This window comes from Rhincodon typus, chromosome 33 (assembly GCF_021869965.1).
Source record: "Rhincodon typus isolate 14 chromosome 33, sRhiTyp1.1, whole genome shotgun sequence".
Classification (NCBI taxonomy): domain Eukaryota; kingdom Metazoa; phylum Chordata; class Chondrichthyes; order Orectolobiformes; family Rhincodontidae; genus Rhincodon; species Rhincodon typus.
The window spans coordinates 2,580,077-2,596,955 of NC_063364.1; the positions used below are offsets into that span (position 1 = coordinate 2,580,077).

Genomic DNA, 16,879 nt, shown 5'->3' on the forward strand with positions numbered 1-16,879 from the left:
GGCACTGCTGGGCTAAAATGGCTGTTGTGATCACCTGTTCAGCCCAGTCAATCTACATGGAATGCAGGAGACTGACTGCCTCTCAACTAGTATTTTAATCAGGAAGCTCTGAAACTCGGAGAGGCGGGACATTGCAACTTCTGTTTATATCACAATTGCATGATAACTTCACATATTGAGAGGTAAAGTTTATCTGTAAGTGTTTGGTTTGGAAAAGACAGTGGAGCTCGGTGGGGACTATACAAATAAACCTGTTTAAGTAGATTGCTTTGAACAACAAGATAGAAAAGGCAACATGCATTGAATACAAGGATACAGAAAGGTCCTCTCTCTCTCTTTCTCATGCTCTCACTCTCTCTCTCTCTCTCACTCACCCTCTCTCAATCTTAATCTTAGTAAACAATCAGCCAAAAGAGAACTTGGAAAAACTCTGTTTATGTGGAAATCAAGCATATTGGAAAAACTTTGCCATTCCTGAGGAAGAGTACTGTTCCAATGCAAACACTCTAAGAACCTGTATACAGATTGATCTTATCTTCTTGTCTGTACTAAATACTCCTTCTCCCCTAAGATTTGCAAGTTTTGTGTGTGTAATTGTAGTCACGTTCTGTTGTTTTATTTGAGCAATAAAACCCACCTTCTTTCCCTTAAGAAAACTTTGAAAGGGGTTCTTCTTCATTTTTGACCTGACTAAATGAGTTTAATTGAAGTCGCATGGAGATAGCTACCTGATACCTTTTTTTCATTTTGTATTTGCTGCGACTGACTAGGAAGGTGAGAGGGGAGCCATAACCCCTCCTTACCTGGTTGTTACTCTTTGCTAATGTGAACTACCTTTCCTCATTTTTTATTTCCTCGGTTACACTCTATTTTCTGATATGCAACTTGAGTCTTTTACTGTGAAGATGTTTCCAAAATATTGTTCAATGTCTTTACATTCCTCCTTCCCCATGACAATTTCTCCTGTCTCTGCTTCTTAGGGACCAATGTTTATTTTAGTTACTCTCTTCCGATTTATGTATTTGTAAAAGCTAGTTTATCCTCTAACTTCTATCTTTTCATCAACTTCTTTAGTAGACATTTGCTGATCCCTAAACCTTCAGATCCAAAAGTATTATGTGTGAGAATGTATGCCTCTTCTTTCAATTTAGTACTGGCCTTGACTCCTTGAGAGAGACATGAATAGATCGTTCTTTCTAAGCTTTTATTTCATAATCAAATGTATTTTGGTTGAGCATTTTGAATTGTTTCTTAACTGTTTCCATTTTTTATTTACAACCATGCCTGGTCTATTTACTCAATTAACCTTAGCCAGTTCTCCTCTCCTATGTATTGCTTTGATACCTTCCATCACGACAAATGACTGAGAATAGACTGATGGAGCGCTTGGGGTTGGATTTCTCCTGATGTTTATGTACAGGACGTACCTGGGCAAGTTTCCACATTGTTGAGTAGATGTTTTAGCTGTACTGGAACAACTTGGCTCAATAGCAGTTAGTTCTGGGACCACAGGCCTTCAATGCTTCAGGGCCCATAGACTTTGCAGCATGAAGTGTCTTCAGCCATTTTTTTAATATGACGTGGAGTTAATCAAATTGGCTTAATGACGAGATAACAAGGTGTAGAGCTGGATGAACACAGCAGGCCAAGCAGCATCAGAGGAGCAGGAAAGCTGACGTTTCGGGCCCAGACCCTTCTTCAGAAATGACGGGCATCCGTTGCGGTACTTTCTAGATAAGCACTCCTGCTACCTTGTAGTATTTGCCATCTCTGCCATCACATTTGGTGTTGGGAAAGGGATTTTTGAGGGCTTTTGCTGCCACCAATCCACTTCGGTCTTTGCTTTGTCTAGAGATGAGCGATAGAGGATGCACTGCCCTATTTGGTTTTGACTATCTCGATGTCAAGATCACCTCACTGTATCTTGTTCACTTTTCTCACTAGGCAGCAGTGAGTTCCCAACTGACAATCATAATTATTTGTTAAACTCATTGTTAACAACCCATTTTGCCCTATGTTGCAATCTTACCAAGCTCATCATTCTAACTAGCCAACTAGGAAACCAGAGCGGGTTCTTGGTGCATTCAACTCACCACTTGATCCAAAAGAACCATATGTTGGAGACGAGGCATCTATTTCTGGTTATTAGTCCAGGGCCTGTTTGGGGCAATGTAGTGATGATGCTCTGCTGATAAGAAGTAAGGTACTGAATGATGGCCAGCCTGCCATCTTCTTAATGTTTTCTGCCTTATTGTGGGTTGTCTTCCTCATGGAATGAGAAAGAAACAGGAATTACAGGAGACAAAAGTGGGTGGCACAGCTAAGGGTCTAGGCCCAAAACGTCAGCCTTCCTGCTCCTCTGATGTTGCTTGGCCTGCTGTGTTCATCCAGCTCTACACCTTGTTATCTCAGCTACTATTATTGGTGCAGGTGGGGAGATTTACTGAACGAGTGAGTAGGCAGAGCAGAAGACATGCAGGTTTAGTGGTGTCACAGTTTGAGGCGGTTGAGGGTGAGTGGAGCGGTAGTGAATGCAGTAGAACATGGGTTGTGGTGGGAGGTGGGTACAATGACAGAGATAGAGTGAGTATGAGATATTGGAGAGAAATGACACTTGCTATAGCACAGTGGAGAAGGATATTAGCCTTCTTCCTACAGGGGTGGGTATTCCTCCAGACAACTGACACTGCCCTATCCTGGGTGGTAACCTCAGACCAGGCTGGCATGGTCTTGTGTCATGCCCTCCACTATTGTTCATTGGGGAAAAGGAAGTGTACCATTCCATCCATCAGGAGCTCCAGGTCCATGCCCACAAAGTAGGGCACTGATCTCCCCCTGCCTGCCATGTCTGGGGCAAATATCAGGAATTGTGCTGATTCCAGGATATCCAGTAAGTGGTGAATTGTTTTGGAAATGGTGCGTGATAAGATGGGGCAGAAATCAGATGGCTCATCATGACTGAAATGCCAGTGAAGTTGGTGTGTTTGGTGAGGTACTGTGAGTAATGCAGCCCTCAGAGCAAAAATCTTCCCGTAAATCAACTTGACTTGTATTTATCCAAAAATAATTTATCCAAGATTCAGCACCTTGTCTCCACCAAAGATTGTGGATGACATCAATAGAATGGTGGAGCCATGGAACATGAATATTAACCCCTTCAGAACTATTGACTATATATCATCCGTGCTACTAGGGACCTCAGGAAGAGATTGATTCAGCGAAAGAGGCTAAATTGCAGTTTGAAACATGAAATACAAACCTCAATAAAGTGTGGAACAAGGTATAATTATTTTTCATTGATATGTTATGACAGTTCTGGGGAATGGGGACTTGAACACGCAGCCTACCCTCATGCCTGTGATGAAACTGTAACCACCTGACAGTTCCTTTTCCCGAATTTTCTGACATGAATGAAAAGGCAACAAGTTTTCATCAATCGTGGTCAAACCAAAGCACGAGGAAATCACAAAGAGCGACTGGATAAAGACAAACAAGAACCTAACCTGAATAGAGTGAAGGCATCATATTCTGGTTAGGTTCTTGCATTTCTTAATCTCAGTCGCTCGTCATCCTGCATCATCTTAAATGTCCCAAAATATTTTGTGACCAGTGAAGAACTTTTGAATTACATTCACAATGAAAATGTAGGAAATGTGACAGCAAAGTGCAGACAGAAAGGTTCCACAAATATAGCAGTGAGATGAATGACTAGGTCATCTTTGTCAGCGGGTAAATACTTTTCCAGGATTCCAGAAAAACTCTCTTGCTCTTCTTTCAACAGTACTGTGGGATTCTTCAAATAGCTGAGAGGCATCGCTGAAAAGCTATTAATAAAAATGGAAATTGTTGGTAATATCCAGCATCAGTGGAGAGAAATAGGCTTAAATTTTAGGAGGCTGATACTTCATTCTTATTACGTGCTAAATGAAGACCTCAGAATAGTGGCCACAAGATCCCGTTGAAATTGGCCTCACAGTACCCAGACTGGGTGTTCATGTGTAGCTGTTGAAAGACCTGGCATGGGTAGAGTTGGTCACCTTGGGTCCATACTCCATGGTAAGCCTGCCACAAAAGCTTGTTGCAATGTTGCATGAGCAGTTTATGGAGCAGCTCTAGATCCGTGTGAAATGGCACTGGTCACTGATCAGCTAAACATTGATGAAATTGATTGTGTGAAATGGCACTGGTCACTGATCAGCTAAACATTGATGAAATTGAACTCCTGCCCGTCTCAATGAGCCATTGTATGGATATGTGATAAATAGCCTTCAGTCAGCCTTTTTGCTTCGTGATGTTGGGGCCCATTTGGACAGTCCTGTCATTGATTGGTCAGTCAAAATGAGGCCAAGGTATTGGCCCCTCTAAAGACTGTGGTTTCTGTTCCCGAGCTGATTGATTGCCGCTCCTGTGTGAGGCTGGAACACACTATTCTCGCTGTGGTCACTCAACAACTTAAAAACAATGTTAAAGTAGTTTCATTTAAAGTATAATCAGGATCTCAGATTTATAGACCTTTACAGCACCAAAGGAGGCCATTCAACTGACTTTGTGCCAGTAAACAAAGGTCTGTCAATAAAATCCCATTTTCTAGCTCTTTTCCAATAGTCCTGGAGGCTTTGGCACATCAAGTGAATCTTGAAATATTGCTTAAATATTACAAGAGTTTCTAAATCAACAATTCCTTCAAGCAATGAGTTCCAAACTCCTACCATCCCCTGAGTGAAGCAAAACTCTCATTGACTCCGCTCTTTACTTTCTACCACTCAGCTAAATCTATTTCCCCTGGTTATTGACCCCTCTACTAATGGAAAAAGTGCCTTCTGATGCACCCTATCTATTCACCTCACAATCTTATACACCATTGCCAGGCTCCCTCTTAACCTTCACTGTTTCAAGATAACATTATCAGCCTCTCCAATCTTTACTCACAACTCAGATCCTCAAACCTAGACAGCATCCTGGCAAATCTCCTTTGCACCCTCTCTAATGCAATCACAACCATCCTACAATGGGGTGACCAGAACTGCTCACCAGGTGTATCCTGACCTGTCCTCTCTCCCCTCGCCCCACTGCAGTGGGAAACTGTCTGTTCTTTCAAGTCTGGCAGTTAGACACACCATTGTTCTGCCATTCTCACATTCCGATCTGAACTTAATCTGAACTATCAACATCCTTTCTCCCCAGTGCTGCCCCCTCCACACTTCCAGCATCTGCAGTAATTTGCCCATATCTGTATCCTGACCTCCATTTTACATAGGGCTTTTTATATTCATTCATGGGATGCGGGTGTCGCTGGCTGACCAGCGTTTATTGCCCATCCCTAGTTGCCCTTGAGAATGTGGTGGTGAGCTGCTTTCTTGACCTGCTGCAGTCCACATTCTGTAGGTTGACCTAAAATGCTATTAGGGAGGGAATTCCAGGATTTTGACACAGCGATACTGAAGGAATGGTGATATGTTTCCAAGTCAGAATGGTGAATAGCTTGGAGGGGAACTTGCAGGAGATGGTGTTCTTATGTATCTGCTGCTGTTGTGCTTCTAGATGGTAGTGGTCATGGGTTTGGAAAGAGCTGTCTAAGCATCTTTGGTGAATTTCTGCAGTTCATCTCGTAGATAGTACACAGTGCTGTGAATGAGCATCAGTGGTGTAGGGAGTGAATGCTTGTGAATGTGGTGCCAATCAAGTGCCTGCTTTGGTCTGGGTGGTGTCAAGCTTCTTGAGTGTTGTTCGAGCTGCACTCATCCAGGCAAGTGGGGAGTATTCCATCACACTCCTGACTTGTGCCTTGTAGATGGTGGACAGGCTTTGAGGAGTCAGGAGGTGAGTTACTTGCCGCAGCATTCATAGCCTCTGACCTGCTCTTGTAGCCACTGTGTTTATGTGGTGAGTCAATGGTAACCCCAATTATGTTGATAGTGAGAGATTCAATGATGGCAATACCATTGTATATAAAGGGGTGGTGGTTAGATCATCTCTTATTGGAGATGGTCATAACCTGGCATGTGTGTGGTGTGAATGTTACTTGCTAGTTATCAGCCCAAGCCTAGATATTCCCCAGATTTTGTTGCATTTGAACATGGATCGATTCAGTTTCTGCAGAGTCACAAATGGTGCTGAACATTGTGCAATCATCAGTGAACATCCTCACTTCTGACCTTATGATGGAGGGAATGTCATTGATGAAGAAGCTGAAAATGGTTGGGCCTAGGACACTATCTTGAGGAACTCCTGCAGTAATGTTCTGGATTGTAACCTCCTTGCTTTGGTATTCTATGCCTTGGCTATTAAAGGCAAGTATCTCATTTGCTTTCTTAGCCACCTTAACTACTTGCCCTGTTACATTCAGGGATCTGTGGATATGTACACCCAGCTCTCTGTAATCTTCAGTAATTTTCAGGGTCCTGTCATTCATAGTGTAATCTCTTGTGTTGTTAACCTCCCCAAGTGCATTGCAACAACTTTTTCAGGCTTTTTCTTTTAACTTTATACTCTCCTCAACTTCCTTGGTTAGCTATGGTTGGTTTATCCCTTTCTTAGAATGTTTCCTCCTCACAGGGATGTATTTTTGCTGTTCATCTTGAATTACCTCCTAAAATGTCTGCCACTGCTTGTTTTCTGCCTTTCCTGCTCATGTATGTAGACAATGCACTTTAGCTAACTGTATCCTCATTTCATTGTAATTTCCTTTATTTAAGTTACACATATTTGTTTCCGACCCAAGTTTCTCACACTCAGACTGAATATTAAATTCTTTCATATTATGATCTCCAACTCCTGAGGGATCTTGTACTCTGAGGTCATTTATTAAACCTGCCTGATTACACCGTACCAGATCCAGGGCTTTCTTTGTATTCCTGTCAGGAATTTCAGGATTTGTTCATATATGATTAGCAACAGTTCACTCATGTCCTTTAGGGAAGGAAACTGGCTTCCTTACCTCATCTGGCTTACATGTGACTCCAGACCCATAGCAATGTGGTTGACTCTCATCTGCTTTCTGAACACCTAGAGTTGGGCAATAAATGCTAACCTAGCCAGCAACGCACTCATCTTGTGAATGAATAAAAAAAAGTTTCCCTGAATATTTTCCACTGATTAGTTGCTTAAAAAAGCAAACCTTATTTATTTGTTGTTATAGTTTTTTTCCCACATTCTCTTCCAAACTCTAATAAACCTTATCCAAAATTCTGCTGTCTACTTTCAATGTCACATTAAACCTCATTCACCCATTAACTCTTTCTTCATTGATACATTCTGGCTGCTTATTCCTTATTAAGCCAAATTAAGTTTAAAATCTTTATCCTCATCTACAAATCCCATAGAGTCTTGCCTCATCTAAACCCTGAAATGTACTCTGCCTTACATTTCCTTTCTTCTGGACTCTCACTTTGGGATCTACCGGTTATTCCTTTCTCTGATTCCTCTCTTGGTATTTTGCCTTTCTGACTTGACACTCTGGAAGTCCCTCTGTTACCCTTCCATCTCTCAGCTGCCCTATCTTCCTTTAAAATCTCCTTCAAAACCCATATCTTCAAGTGGGCTTACAGCCACCTCTCCTAGCCTCTCAGCGACTACCTCTTCACTCCTCTGTAAAATGCCCATAATGTATTTTATGATAAAGTCATTGTAAAGAAAATTACCTCCATTTCATCATGACTTCAAGAGTCCCAAAGTGCATCATGGCCAATGAATACCTTGGAAGGAAAGTCACTATTGTAATGTCAACAAATTTATGCACAGCAAGTTCTCACAAACAGCAAGAAAATACTGACCTGATCATTTGTTTGTGGTGATCTTGGCTGAGAGATTAAATATCAACAATAGCATTAAGGAAGACTCCCTTGCTCTTCTTCAAATAATACTACAGAAAATTTTACATTCCTCCAGGGGAAAATGGACCCTTGGTTTCAGTTCTCTGAGGGACATCTCTAACAGTCCATCAGTCCCCAGTACTGCACTGTTGGATTATGGGCTCAGGTCTCTCAACAGGTTTTGAAAATATAATATTCTGACTTAGTATGATATCATTGAGCTGATACATTGTTGCATTATTGCCCCTTCAACATGATCACATTTCATGGTTGTTTTCAATGTACAAAATCATACACTTATTCCCATTTAATTCCATTTGCCATTCCTTGTCAATCCTAATTGCTGTAATTCTCTTTGACTCCTTGCAATCTGCATTATGCTCATCACCTGATCATGCTGTTTATTGATATCAGCAAACATTTTTATCTCAGCAGTTCCTTCGATACTGGTTGTAAATACATAAATTTAACATAACCTGGTGATTCAGTTAATAGCAATAGTAATCATTTAAGGAGAGATGGATAATGTCAGTTTTTCCCCTCTTGTTTACTGAGGATATACCATTAGAAGGAGAGAAATTATCTGGATAGCTGGCAAGGGAGGAACATGGTCATGGGCATGTCACCACAACGATCTGCAAAGCCCATAACCAGAGACTCCAGTTTAATATAGAGCAGTGAAGGTTGGAACTACTTCCATTTTTAAGATTGAGATTGATAGTTTTTATTGTGTCAGGGGATGGTTGAAGATGGAGCTAAGGTGGACCAATAGAGTTGAGGTACAGATTATTTGTGATCTCATTGAATGAAAGAATATGCTCAAGCAGTTGAATGGCCTCTTCCTATTCCTGTATTGACCTGGTAAAATGCACCATACATCAAAATTACCGAATACACACACTGCTTTAAGCTCAGTATGTTGTAATATGATTCATACACTTTCCCACAAGTATGTGTTTGAATGGATTGGAGGGTGAGGGGAAGGATTGAACTGGGAATTTGGAGGGTTTATAACACCAAGACCCGGAGTAAGTCTTTTTGCGAATGTATTTGACAGAATCCAACTGGATTTTATCTGCGTTAATTATATCTCATCACTTGGCCTACCTATCAGAATGTCTTTGCTTTCTTTTGTATTCACTCAGGGGAAGGAATGATCAGTTAGAATTGCTGGAGTTACACAAGTAACCATTTTTTACATGTAAACTTTGATAATGTAAACTGCAAAGCCCCTTCTACTTCCACAACTATAAAGACCAAGGTGGATCCTCCTCTCTTCCACCTGACCTTCACCTTCCAGTCAGGTTCACTGTCAACTCATTCTTCATGGACAATTTCCACATCTTTGGCAGAATGTAGTCATGTAATCAGCTGTGACATCCTCTGATTCAACTATTGTTGTTTCCAACTCATTCTCTTCAGAAGGAAACAGGTGAGGGAACTTGAAGGATCTGTTCAAAATCCTACCATCTGTCTCATTTTCCCATCATCTCTTTCTTTCACTGAACACTGTCTCATACAGTACTCAAACTGTCCTTGCACTGCACCTCATCACTTCCATGGTAAGTCTATTAAGAACAGTTCAACTTTCAATTTAGAGTCATTGATATCTACAGCACAGAAAAAGGCCTTTCAGCCCATCATGTCTACACCAGTTGAAAACAACCACTTAGCTATTCTAACTATTCTAATTCCATTTACCAGCACTTGGCCAATAGCCTTATATGCCTTGGCATTGCAATTTGTTCGACCAGTGGTTCTTCCTAAGAATGACACAATGAAACACAATCCTTGCAGAATTGATAGATTAGAATCAATCAATCTCACAGCGCAGAAGGAGGCTATTTTGCCTGTCATGCTCTTTGAGGTTCTTCGAAGGACCCGTTCAATTTAATCTCAGCTTTTCAGCTTTTTCACTGTAACCCTGTAAATTATTCCTCTTCAAATAAATGTCACATCAGTAAACACATCAGTAGAATCTGCTTCCACAGATGATGGGGATACCTTCCAGATCTTGATGATCCTCATTTCTCTTGATTTCTCCATTATTGTTTCACCATTATTTTTAACCCATGACCTCTGATTTAGACCCATTTGCTATAAATCATTAAAGCTTTATTTTTGTTAGTTCTTCTTTCTTTATTCTTTCATGGGATGCGTGTGCCCCTAGCAAGACCAGTATTTATTGCTCGTCACTAATTGCCCCTGAACTGAATGGCTTGCAATGTTACTTCAGGAGTCAGACCTGGAGTCACCTATAGACCAAACCATGTCAATGACAGATTTTCTCCCAAAAGGGTATGTAAAGAACAATCTCCTGTGTAAGCAGTGGTAACACGCCTCTGTCAGCAACCAAGGCCAGAGGGAAATAATAGTTAAAAAAAGGAAACAAATGACCATCAATTTTTTTTTAGAATAGCGTTGAGTCACAGTCCTGAGTGTCTTTATCTCTTGCTTTGTGCAATCAGATGCAGCTGATATTAAGATGCCTTTCTGTCTCATTTCAGAATCAAGAATCGTTAAATCCAAATAACTTAGAATACTGGATGGAGGATATTTACACTCCGGGATATGACTCTTTACTGAAACGAAAGGAGGCTGAATTCAGGAGAGCAAAGATCTGTAAGATGGCTGCCTTAATTGCAGCAGCAGTGTGCACTGTGGTTTTGGTTATTGTAGTGCCAATTTGCACTATGAAATCTTAATTGTTTTATAATTCTTGTATCAAGTATCCAAATAAATATCTGAAGTCTCAAATCAATACGTGCATTTGGGGCTGACGTTCATCTTATTGTTCTGAACCTTATATGTGTTGTATAAGTGGGTTTACAGGATCAGACACCAGGCATTTTAGTCTTTGCTGGGGCACAACTAGTTAAAATCCTAGCACGATCTTCCTCTGTGCACTGTTCTAAAGCCGTCATTTAAAATGAACAGACTCATAACTCCAGTGTACAAGAAGAAGTGTCTTAATTAATAATCCAGCGAGCTAACTGTCAAAATGTTAGTTCCATTTTAAAACAAACTCGTTGCAAAAAGCAAAACAATTTATTGGAAAAATAACCATTGTTAAATAACTATACAGGTAGCAGCATTTGAGGATCAGTTATGTTTTTTTGACGATTGGAATTTAGAATAGGACACTTCAGATTGTTTCTGGAATTTTAGGAATTAAACCAGCCTCCTCATTCTGGCAGAACTTGTTCTCCTTAAACTTGCCCCACTTCTTCCAAATTAAAGGAATTGCTATGGGACCCTGCATGGGTCTTGTGGGCATGTAGAACATTCCTTGTTCTAGCTCTATTCAAGCCACCTCCCCCAACTCTTTTTCTGGCACATTGATGCCAGAATCATGTCCTGCTTTCAGCCAGGACTGGAAATCTTCTTAAACTTTGATTTCATATTCCACCTTTTTCTCAGTTTTACCAGGTCCATCTCTGAAACTTCCCATCTCTTCCTTTACTTCTCTATTTCCCAGGATAGGCCGTCTGCTGATATTCATTGTAAGCCTACTGACTCCCACAACTACCTCAAGTACATTTCCTCATATTCTGCTTCATGTAAGGACTCAGTTCCACGTTCCCTGTTTCTCTGATTCCATTCTAACTTTTCAAATTATGGATCCTATCATCATAGTGCTTCCAGCGTATCAGCCTTCTTCCTCAATCTAGGAATTGTGCAAGTTGACAAGGCTCTTAATAGGACTGACCAACTTCCACCCCTTCTATCCCTGTGCTCACCACTTCCTCTCCCTCCCAGAACCACAGTAAGGTTCCCCTGTCCTCACTTTCTGCCCTTCCAACCACTACTTTCAAACAATTGTCTTCTGCCATCTCTGCCACCTCAAGCATCCAACCTCCATCAAGCACATCTTCCCTTTCCTCCCTCATCAGATTCCTAAAGGGACCACATAGCACCTTTCCATCCAATCATAGGAGTTTTGTTTAATTCATTCACAGGATGAGGGTGTTGCTAGCTAGGCCAGCATTTATTGCCCATCCTGAACTGCCCTCTGGGCAATTAGGAGTCAACCACATTGCTGTGGGTCTGAAGTCACATGTTGTCCAGACCAGGTAAGGATGCCAGTTTCCTTCCTTAAAGGATATTAGAGAACCAGTTGGGTTTTTCCAACAATCAATAATGGATTCATGATCATCATTAGACTTTCACTTCAAGATTTTTAATGCATTAAAACTCCACCATCAGCCTTGGTGGGATTTGAACCCGGATCCCCAGAACAATATCTGGGTCTCTGGATTGACAGCCCAGTGATAATACCACTAGGCCATTGCCTCTTCTCAAAGTGTAGCACCTCTGTCCTCACCATTCGGGGCCCCAAACAATCCCTCCATGTGAAGCAGCAAGTTACGCGGACCTCTTTCAATCTAGTCAGCTGTATTCACTGCTCACAGTCTGGTCTCCTGACCAAATGCAAATTGAGAAACCACTTTGCGAGAAACAAGCAGGATCTGAAGTTTTTGGTTTTGAGTCACTTTAATTTTCACCACCTTGCTCAAATCTGTTCTCAACCTGCTCCTGTGTCCCGGTGAAGCTCAACTCAAACTGAAGGCCAAGCAGTCGTCTTCCGATGGGGAATGTTGTAGACTTTTGGTTTCAACTTTGAGTTCAACAACCTTAGACCATGGATTCTGCCCCCCATTTTGGTTCTGTTTTCACTGCCATGTGCCAATCTGAATCGTGTTGTGTATGTTTTTGCTGTCACACAGAACTCTCATTTATCAAGCCATTAATGCTTACTCTGTACCAATGTTTTATTTCTTTACAACTATCACCACTCCATTTAGAGTCATACAGTCATATGGTGCACAAACATACCCTTCGGTCCAACCAGGCCGTGCCAACCAACATCCCAAACTAAACTAGTCCCACCTGCCTGCATTTGGCCCATATCTCTGCAAACATTTCTTATTCATAAACTTATCTGAATGTCTTTTAAACATTGTAACTGTATCTGCATCCACCACTTCCTCTGGAAGATCATTCCACACACAAACCATTCTCTGTGTAAAAGAAATTCCCCATTATGTCTTTTTTAAAATCTTCCTCTCACCTTAAAAATATGTCTCCTAGTCTTCAAATCACCCATTGTTGTCTCATGACATCTTTATCATATAGTCTCTCACACCTTGTACCTGCCTGACCTTCCCTTTCATTTTTGTCCACTTGCCCCTTTTCAGCAGCAAAATCCATCACATTCCTACCTCCCATAGTTCTGAACAAGAGTCATATTGGACTCGAAACGTTAACTCTATTTCTGTCTCCACAGATGATGCAAGACCTGCTGAATATACACAGAACTTTTTGTTTTTATTTCTTTCTTTAGTTTTGTTTGTTTCTTTCTTTTATGTTCTTTCTCAGCCTCTCGTAAAACCTCCAGTTCACATGTTGAGCACACCACAAACCAATCTGAGAATGTGAGTTGGATGATGAAACTAAAGACAAGTTTCATTTTGTCCCCATGCTCATGCTCCTTCTGGGTTTGGGTGCAAACTTAGTCAACCCCATTGAACCAGCATGAACGCAGTCATTGAGCGCCACTGGCATATCACTTAGAAGAGAAGCTATAGTTCAACTCCTGGCAGTAAAACAGTGCATCACATTTAACTTCATAGACATTTTGGTTTGTCCAGCTCAGTGTGAAAGCTGTTTCAGACTGCAGCTTCAGCTAAGCAGCTCTCGTTTGGAGTAAATAAAGACTTGAATTTACTTGAGGGGAATTAGGTATTGTTGTCTCACGCTTTACATCTTGTTATTTCTGTGCCTCTAATTGCTGGACACATGAATTCATAGCAGAATAGAGAAATAGAGCATGGGGAAATTGAGACCTGGTGACTGTCAGTTTAATAGGCTGTTTACATAGCAAATAAATGTAAGTATAAAGGAAGAAACAGAACACGTATGTTAAATTCAAATTAGTTAAACAGAAACAAATAAAGATTGAGAGAGGAAGAATGGATTGAGAGACAGAAAAGAGACTGTAAGGAACAGTAAGGTTTCATAACACCAATTAACATAAAACAAGTTCTCGGGATGATTTGTTACCTTCAGGAATAAAACTCCACAATTCCAACAGTTCCTGTTCTAGAGCTCCAAGATTGAATTTTTGTATTAGAATCATTAATTCACAGGACCCTTATAGATTGTATATCCTGATATTGCTGCAGCTATTGTCATGCACTTTGCGACATGGTGGCGAGGCTCACAACAAAATTGTAAACGCTTTGGCTTTTGCCAGGCTAACAGAATTTGTGGTGTATATGTTCTGTAGCACACATTGTGGCATGTGGTGAACTCCCCCAATATTTTCTGATCATTCTTCATGCCATCCATTTTGTGTTACTGTCCAAGGCAAGTTTCTACCTCAAAGCATGAGCTGTGTAGAGTGAGGAAATCTTAGCAGCAAACTCACAACAAAACGAGGCCCAATTCTCCATTGCTTGCATTATTGATATGAAGGCCTAACAGTCTCTTTCCCATGAGGCATTTGACTCCATACTCCACTGTAGTAATAGGAATGGATCTATCTGAAGACTCATTCCACATCTCCTTGGACCTTTTTACAATGTTCCTTGGAAGGCCGCATGGCATCCTTCTGGACTAGACAATGTCCATGGGATGGGGGAATGCATTTACCTTTATAAATTGCTCTGTATTTGATCGGAAAATCATGGGGAGCACATCCAAACCTCTGAGACCCATTCTGAGGGGCGTAGTGCAACTGATGAGAAAAGAATTTTGGGATGAATCAAGGTTCATTTAAAGCCCATTCCATCATCCTGGCAGTCACACTTGACAGTAGTGATGGTGTTATTGACTAAACCTAATGATCACTCTGTGTAAATAAACGAGAACAGACCCCAAATTGCCAGGAGGACAGTCGGTTCAAACTCACTTTGTCCCCCCAAACATTTTTCACTCGTCACATGTCGCGTCTCAAAATCTTCATCTACTCTATCCCAAATTGTTAATTTCTCAAACAAATCTTGTTTAATTCACATTATTTTCCCTTCTTTCACGGGATGTGGGTGTCATTGGCTAGGCCAGTAAATATTGTTCACCCCTGGAGAAGGTGGTGGTGGTGAACTGCCTTCTCGAATTGATTCATTTGATTGGATTGATATGAAGTGGAGTAAGAAGCTCTCTGTCATCTGTAGGGGTTTGTAAAATTACTTACATGACACATGCAAATGTTAGATAATGGCATACGTTGCAATTATTAAATATTGGTTGCTAATTTTCCTGCAACTGTTGTCATCACAATAATGTGAAATATGAAACGTGTCCAGGTCTTGCAATCCTACCTGTGAAAACTGTGATCTATTCTAAATGAGCTGAACAATTTTGTATCTAATCACAAAATAAATACAACTGAATGTAAACATCTCTTTCTGTGTTGGTGTGTCTTAAAATTACTCACAAATTTATGTTTGCTGCTACTGACTGGTCCTTTTAAACCTGAGGGTATCTGTGCAAAACATCAGGATAGAAAGTGACAGATCCACAATAGCAACAAATTTGCTTGTCAAAAATTTGAAAGGAAATTACATTTCACCAGTCATATCACTCCATCTTTCATTAGAAAAATAATTTGAAGGTATGCTAAATTATTAATGTTGTATTCCTGTTCAATCTTGCACACTGCCAGTAAAAATTCAAACACCCTGAGAAAATTGAACAATATTTCTTTACAAAATAAATGTTCGCTGAACAGCCGTATTAATGCTTTGGAGCAGTTCTCAATATGTCTAAGGGATGTGCTCCTGCTCTGTGGGAATGCAGGTTGGAAGGAGTTCCACTATATGTTGCAAGGGGAGTTCTCTGGGATGTAAGATTCCTGGATGTCCCATTTCCCATTAGGACTTGACAACAGCTGAAGTGACTCTTTTATCAACTGCTTTAATTGAACTAAAAATAACTCAATGGAAACATTCATCCTAGAGAATTTGAAGAGAATCAACTTTATGGGAAGAAAATAATGCCAAAGGGATTAACTTGATAATTCCAGCCTTGATGGGAATTCTGACTTATACCCATCAAAAGCCCAGGCTCATAAAATATGAGTTTACCCCTCAGCTGAAGAAATTCTCTGAGCTGTCATGAGAAAGGAACTGTCCCACTTACAGGTAACATGTGGCAGCCACATTGAAAAGCTCTTTCATCAAACAGACACTGCAGAAACGGGATGAAATAACTTTCCATTTTGATTTATTTCCACATTTTTCTGACAGGAATTGTCGAGGGACATTTGGATATTCACACCACATTGTCTCAGATGACAGAGCTGCTCACTTTCCCGGGAATGTTTGTTGGATAATTCCAGAGCCCCACTCCTGCTCCAGTTCCAAGAGTTACTGAAGCTCAGTTCAGCTCTGGTTTTGATTCTGAATGTGGCAGCACTGAAAGAATTTCACTGAAGGGTTTAAACATTGCTAAAAAGAGACAAAATGTCAAATGTCATTGTCTTCCACACATCAGGGCAGGGTGCAAGAAACAAATTTGAGAAAAGAGAGACCAATTCATGTAGCATGACAGCAGGGTGCTGGTTGGTTGGGCTACCTTTGGTGTGAAGATGCAGCAGGAACAGTTAACCAGCAACCGTTTTTCACAGACTAGGCATGTTAACTCTGATTGGTCAGGCTGTTGTCATGGGACTGTAGCAGAGATTGGCAGCTTTCATAGAGTCCCAGCGTTGTACAGCACAGAAACGTCCAACCAGTCCATGCCGAACATTATCCCAAACTAAACTGGTGCCACTTGCCTGCTCCTGGCCCACATCCTTCCGAACCTTTCCTATTCATATATCCATCCAAATGTCTTTTAAACATTGTAATTTACTCGCACCCACCATTTCCTCAGGAAATTCATTCCACACACGAACTACCCTCTGTGCAAAAAAATTTGCCTCAAGTCTTTTTTAAATTTCTCTCCTCTCACCTTAAAAATATGCACCCTTGTCTTGAAGTTCCCTATCTAAGGGAAAAGTCAACTACCATCAACTCTATCTATACCTCTCATTATTTTATAAACTTCTATCAGGTCACCTCTCA

General features: G+C 40.8%; 1 protein-coding gene across 1 annotated transcript in view; it reads left to right on the forward strand.

Annotated features, from left to right (window-relative positions):
• Nucleotides 1–10,516, forward strand: part of minar1 (membrane integral NOTCH2 associated receptor 1) — a 77,588-nt gene extending 67,072 nt beyond the window's left edge. Inside the window, exon 3 of the mRNA XM_048616120.1 lies at nt 10,319–10,516. Coding sequence (XP_048472077.1) covers nt 10,319–10,516 — 198 coding nt within the window. The remainder of the gene's footprint in view (nt 1–10,318) is intronic.
• Nucleotides 10,517–16,879: the final 6,363 nt, after the last annotated feature.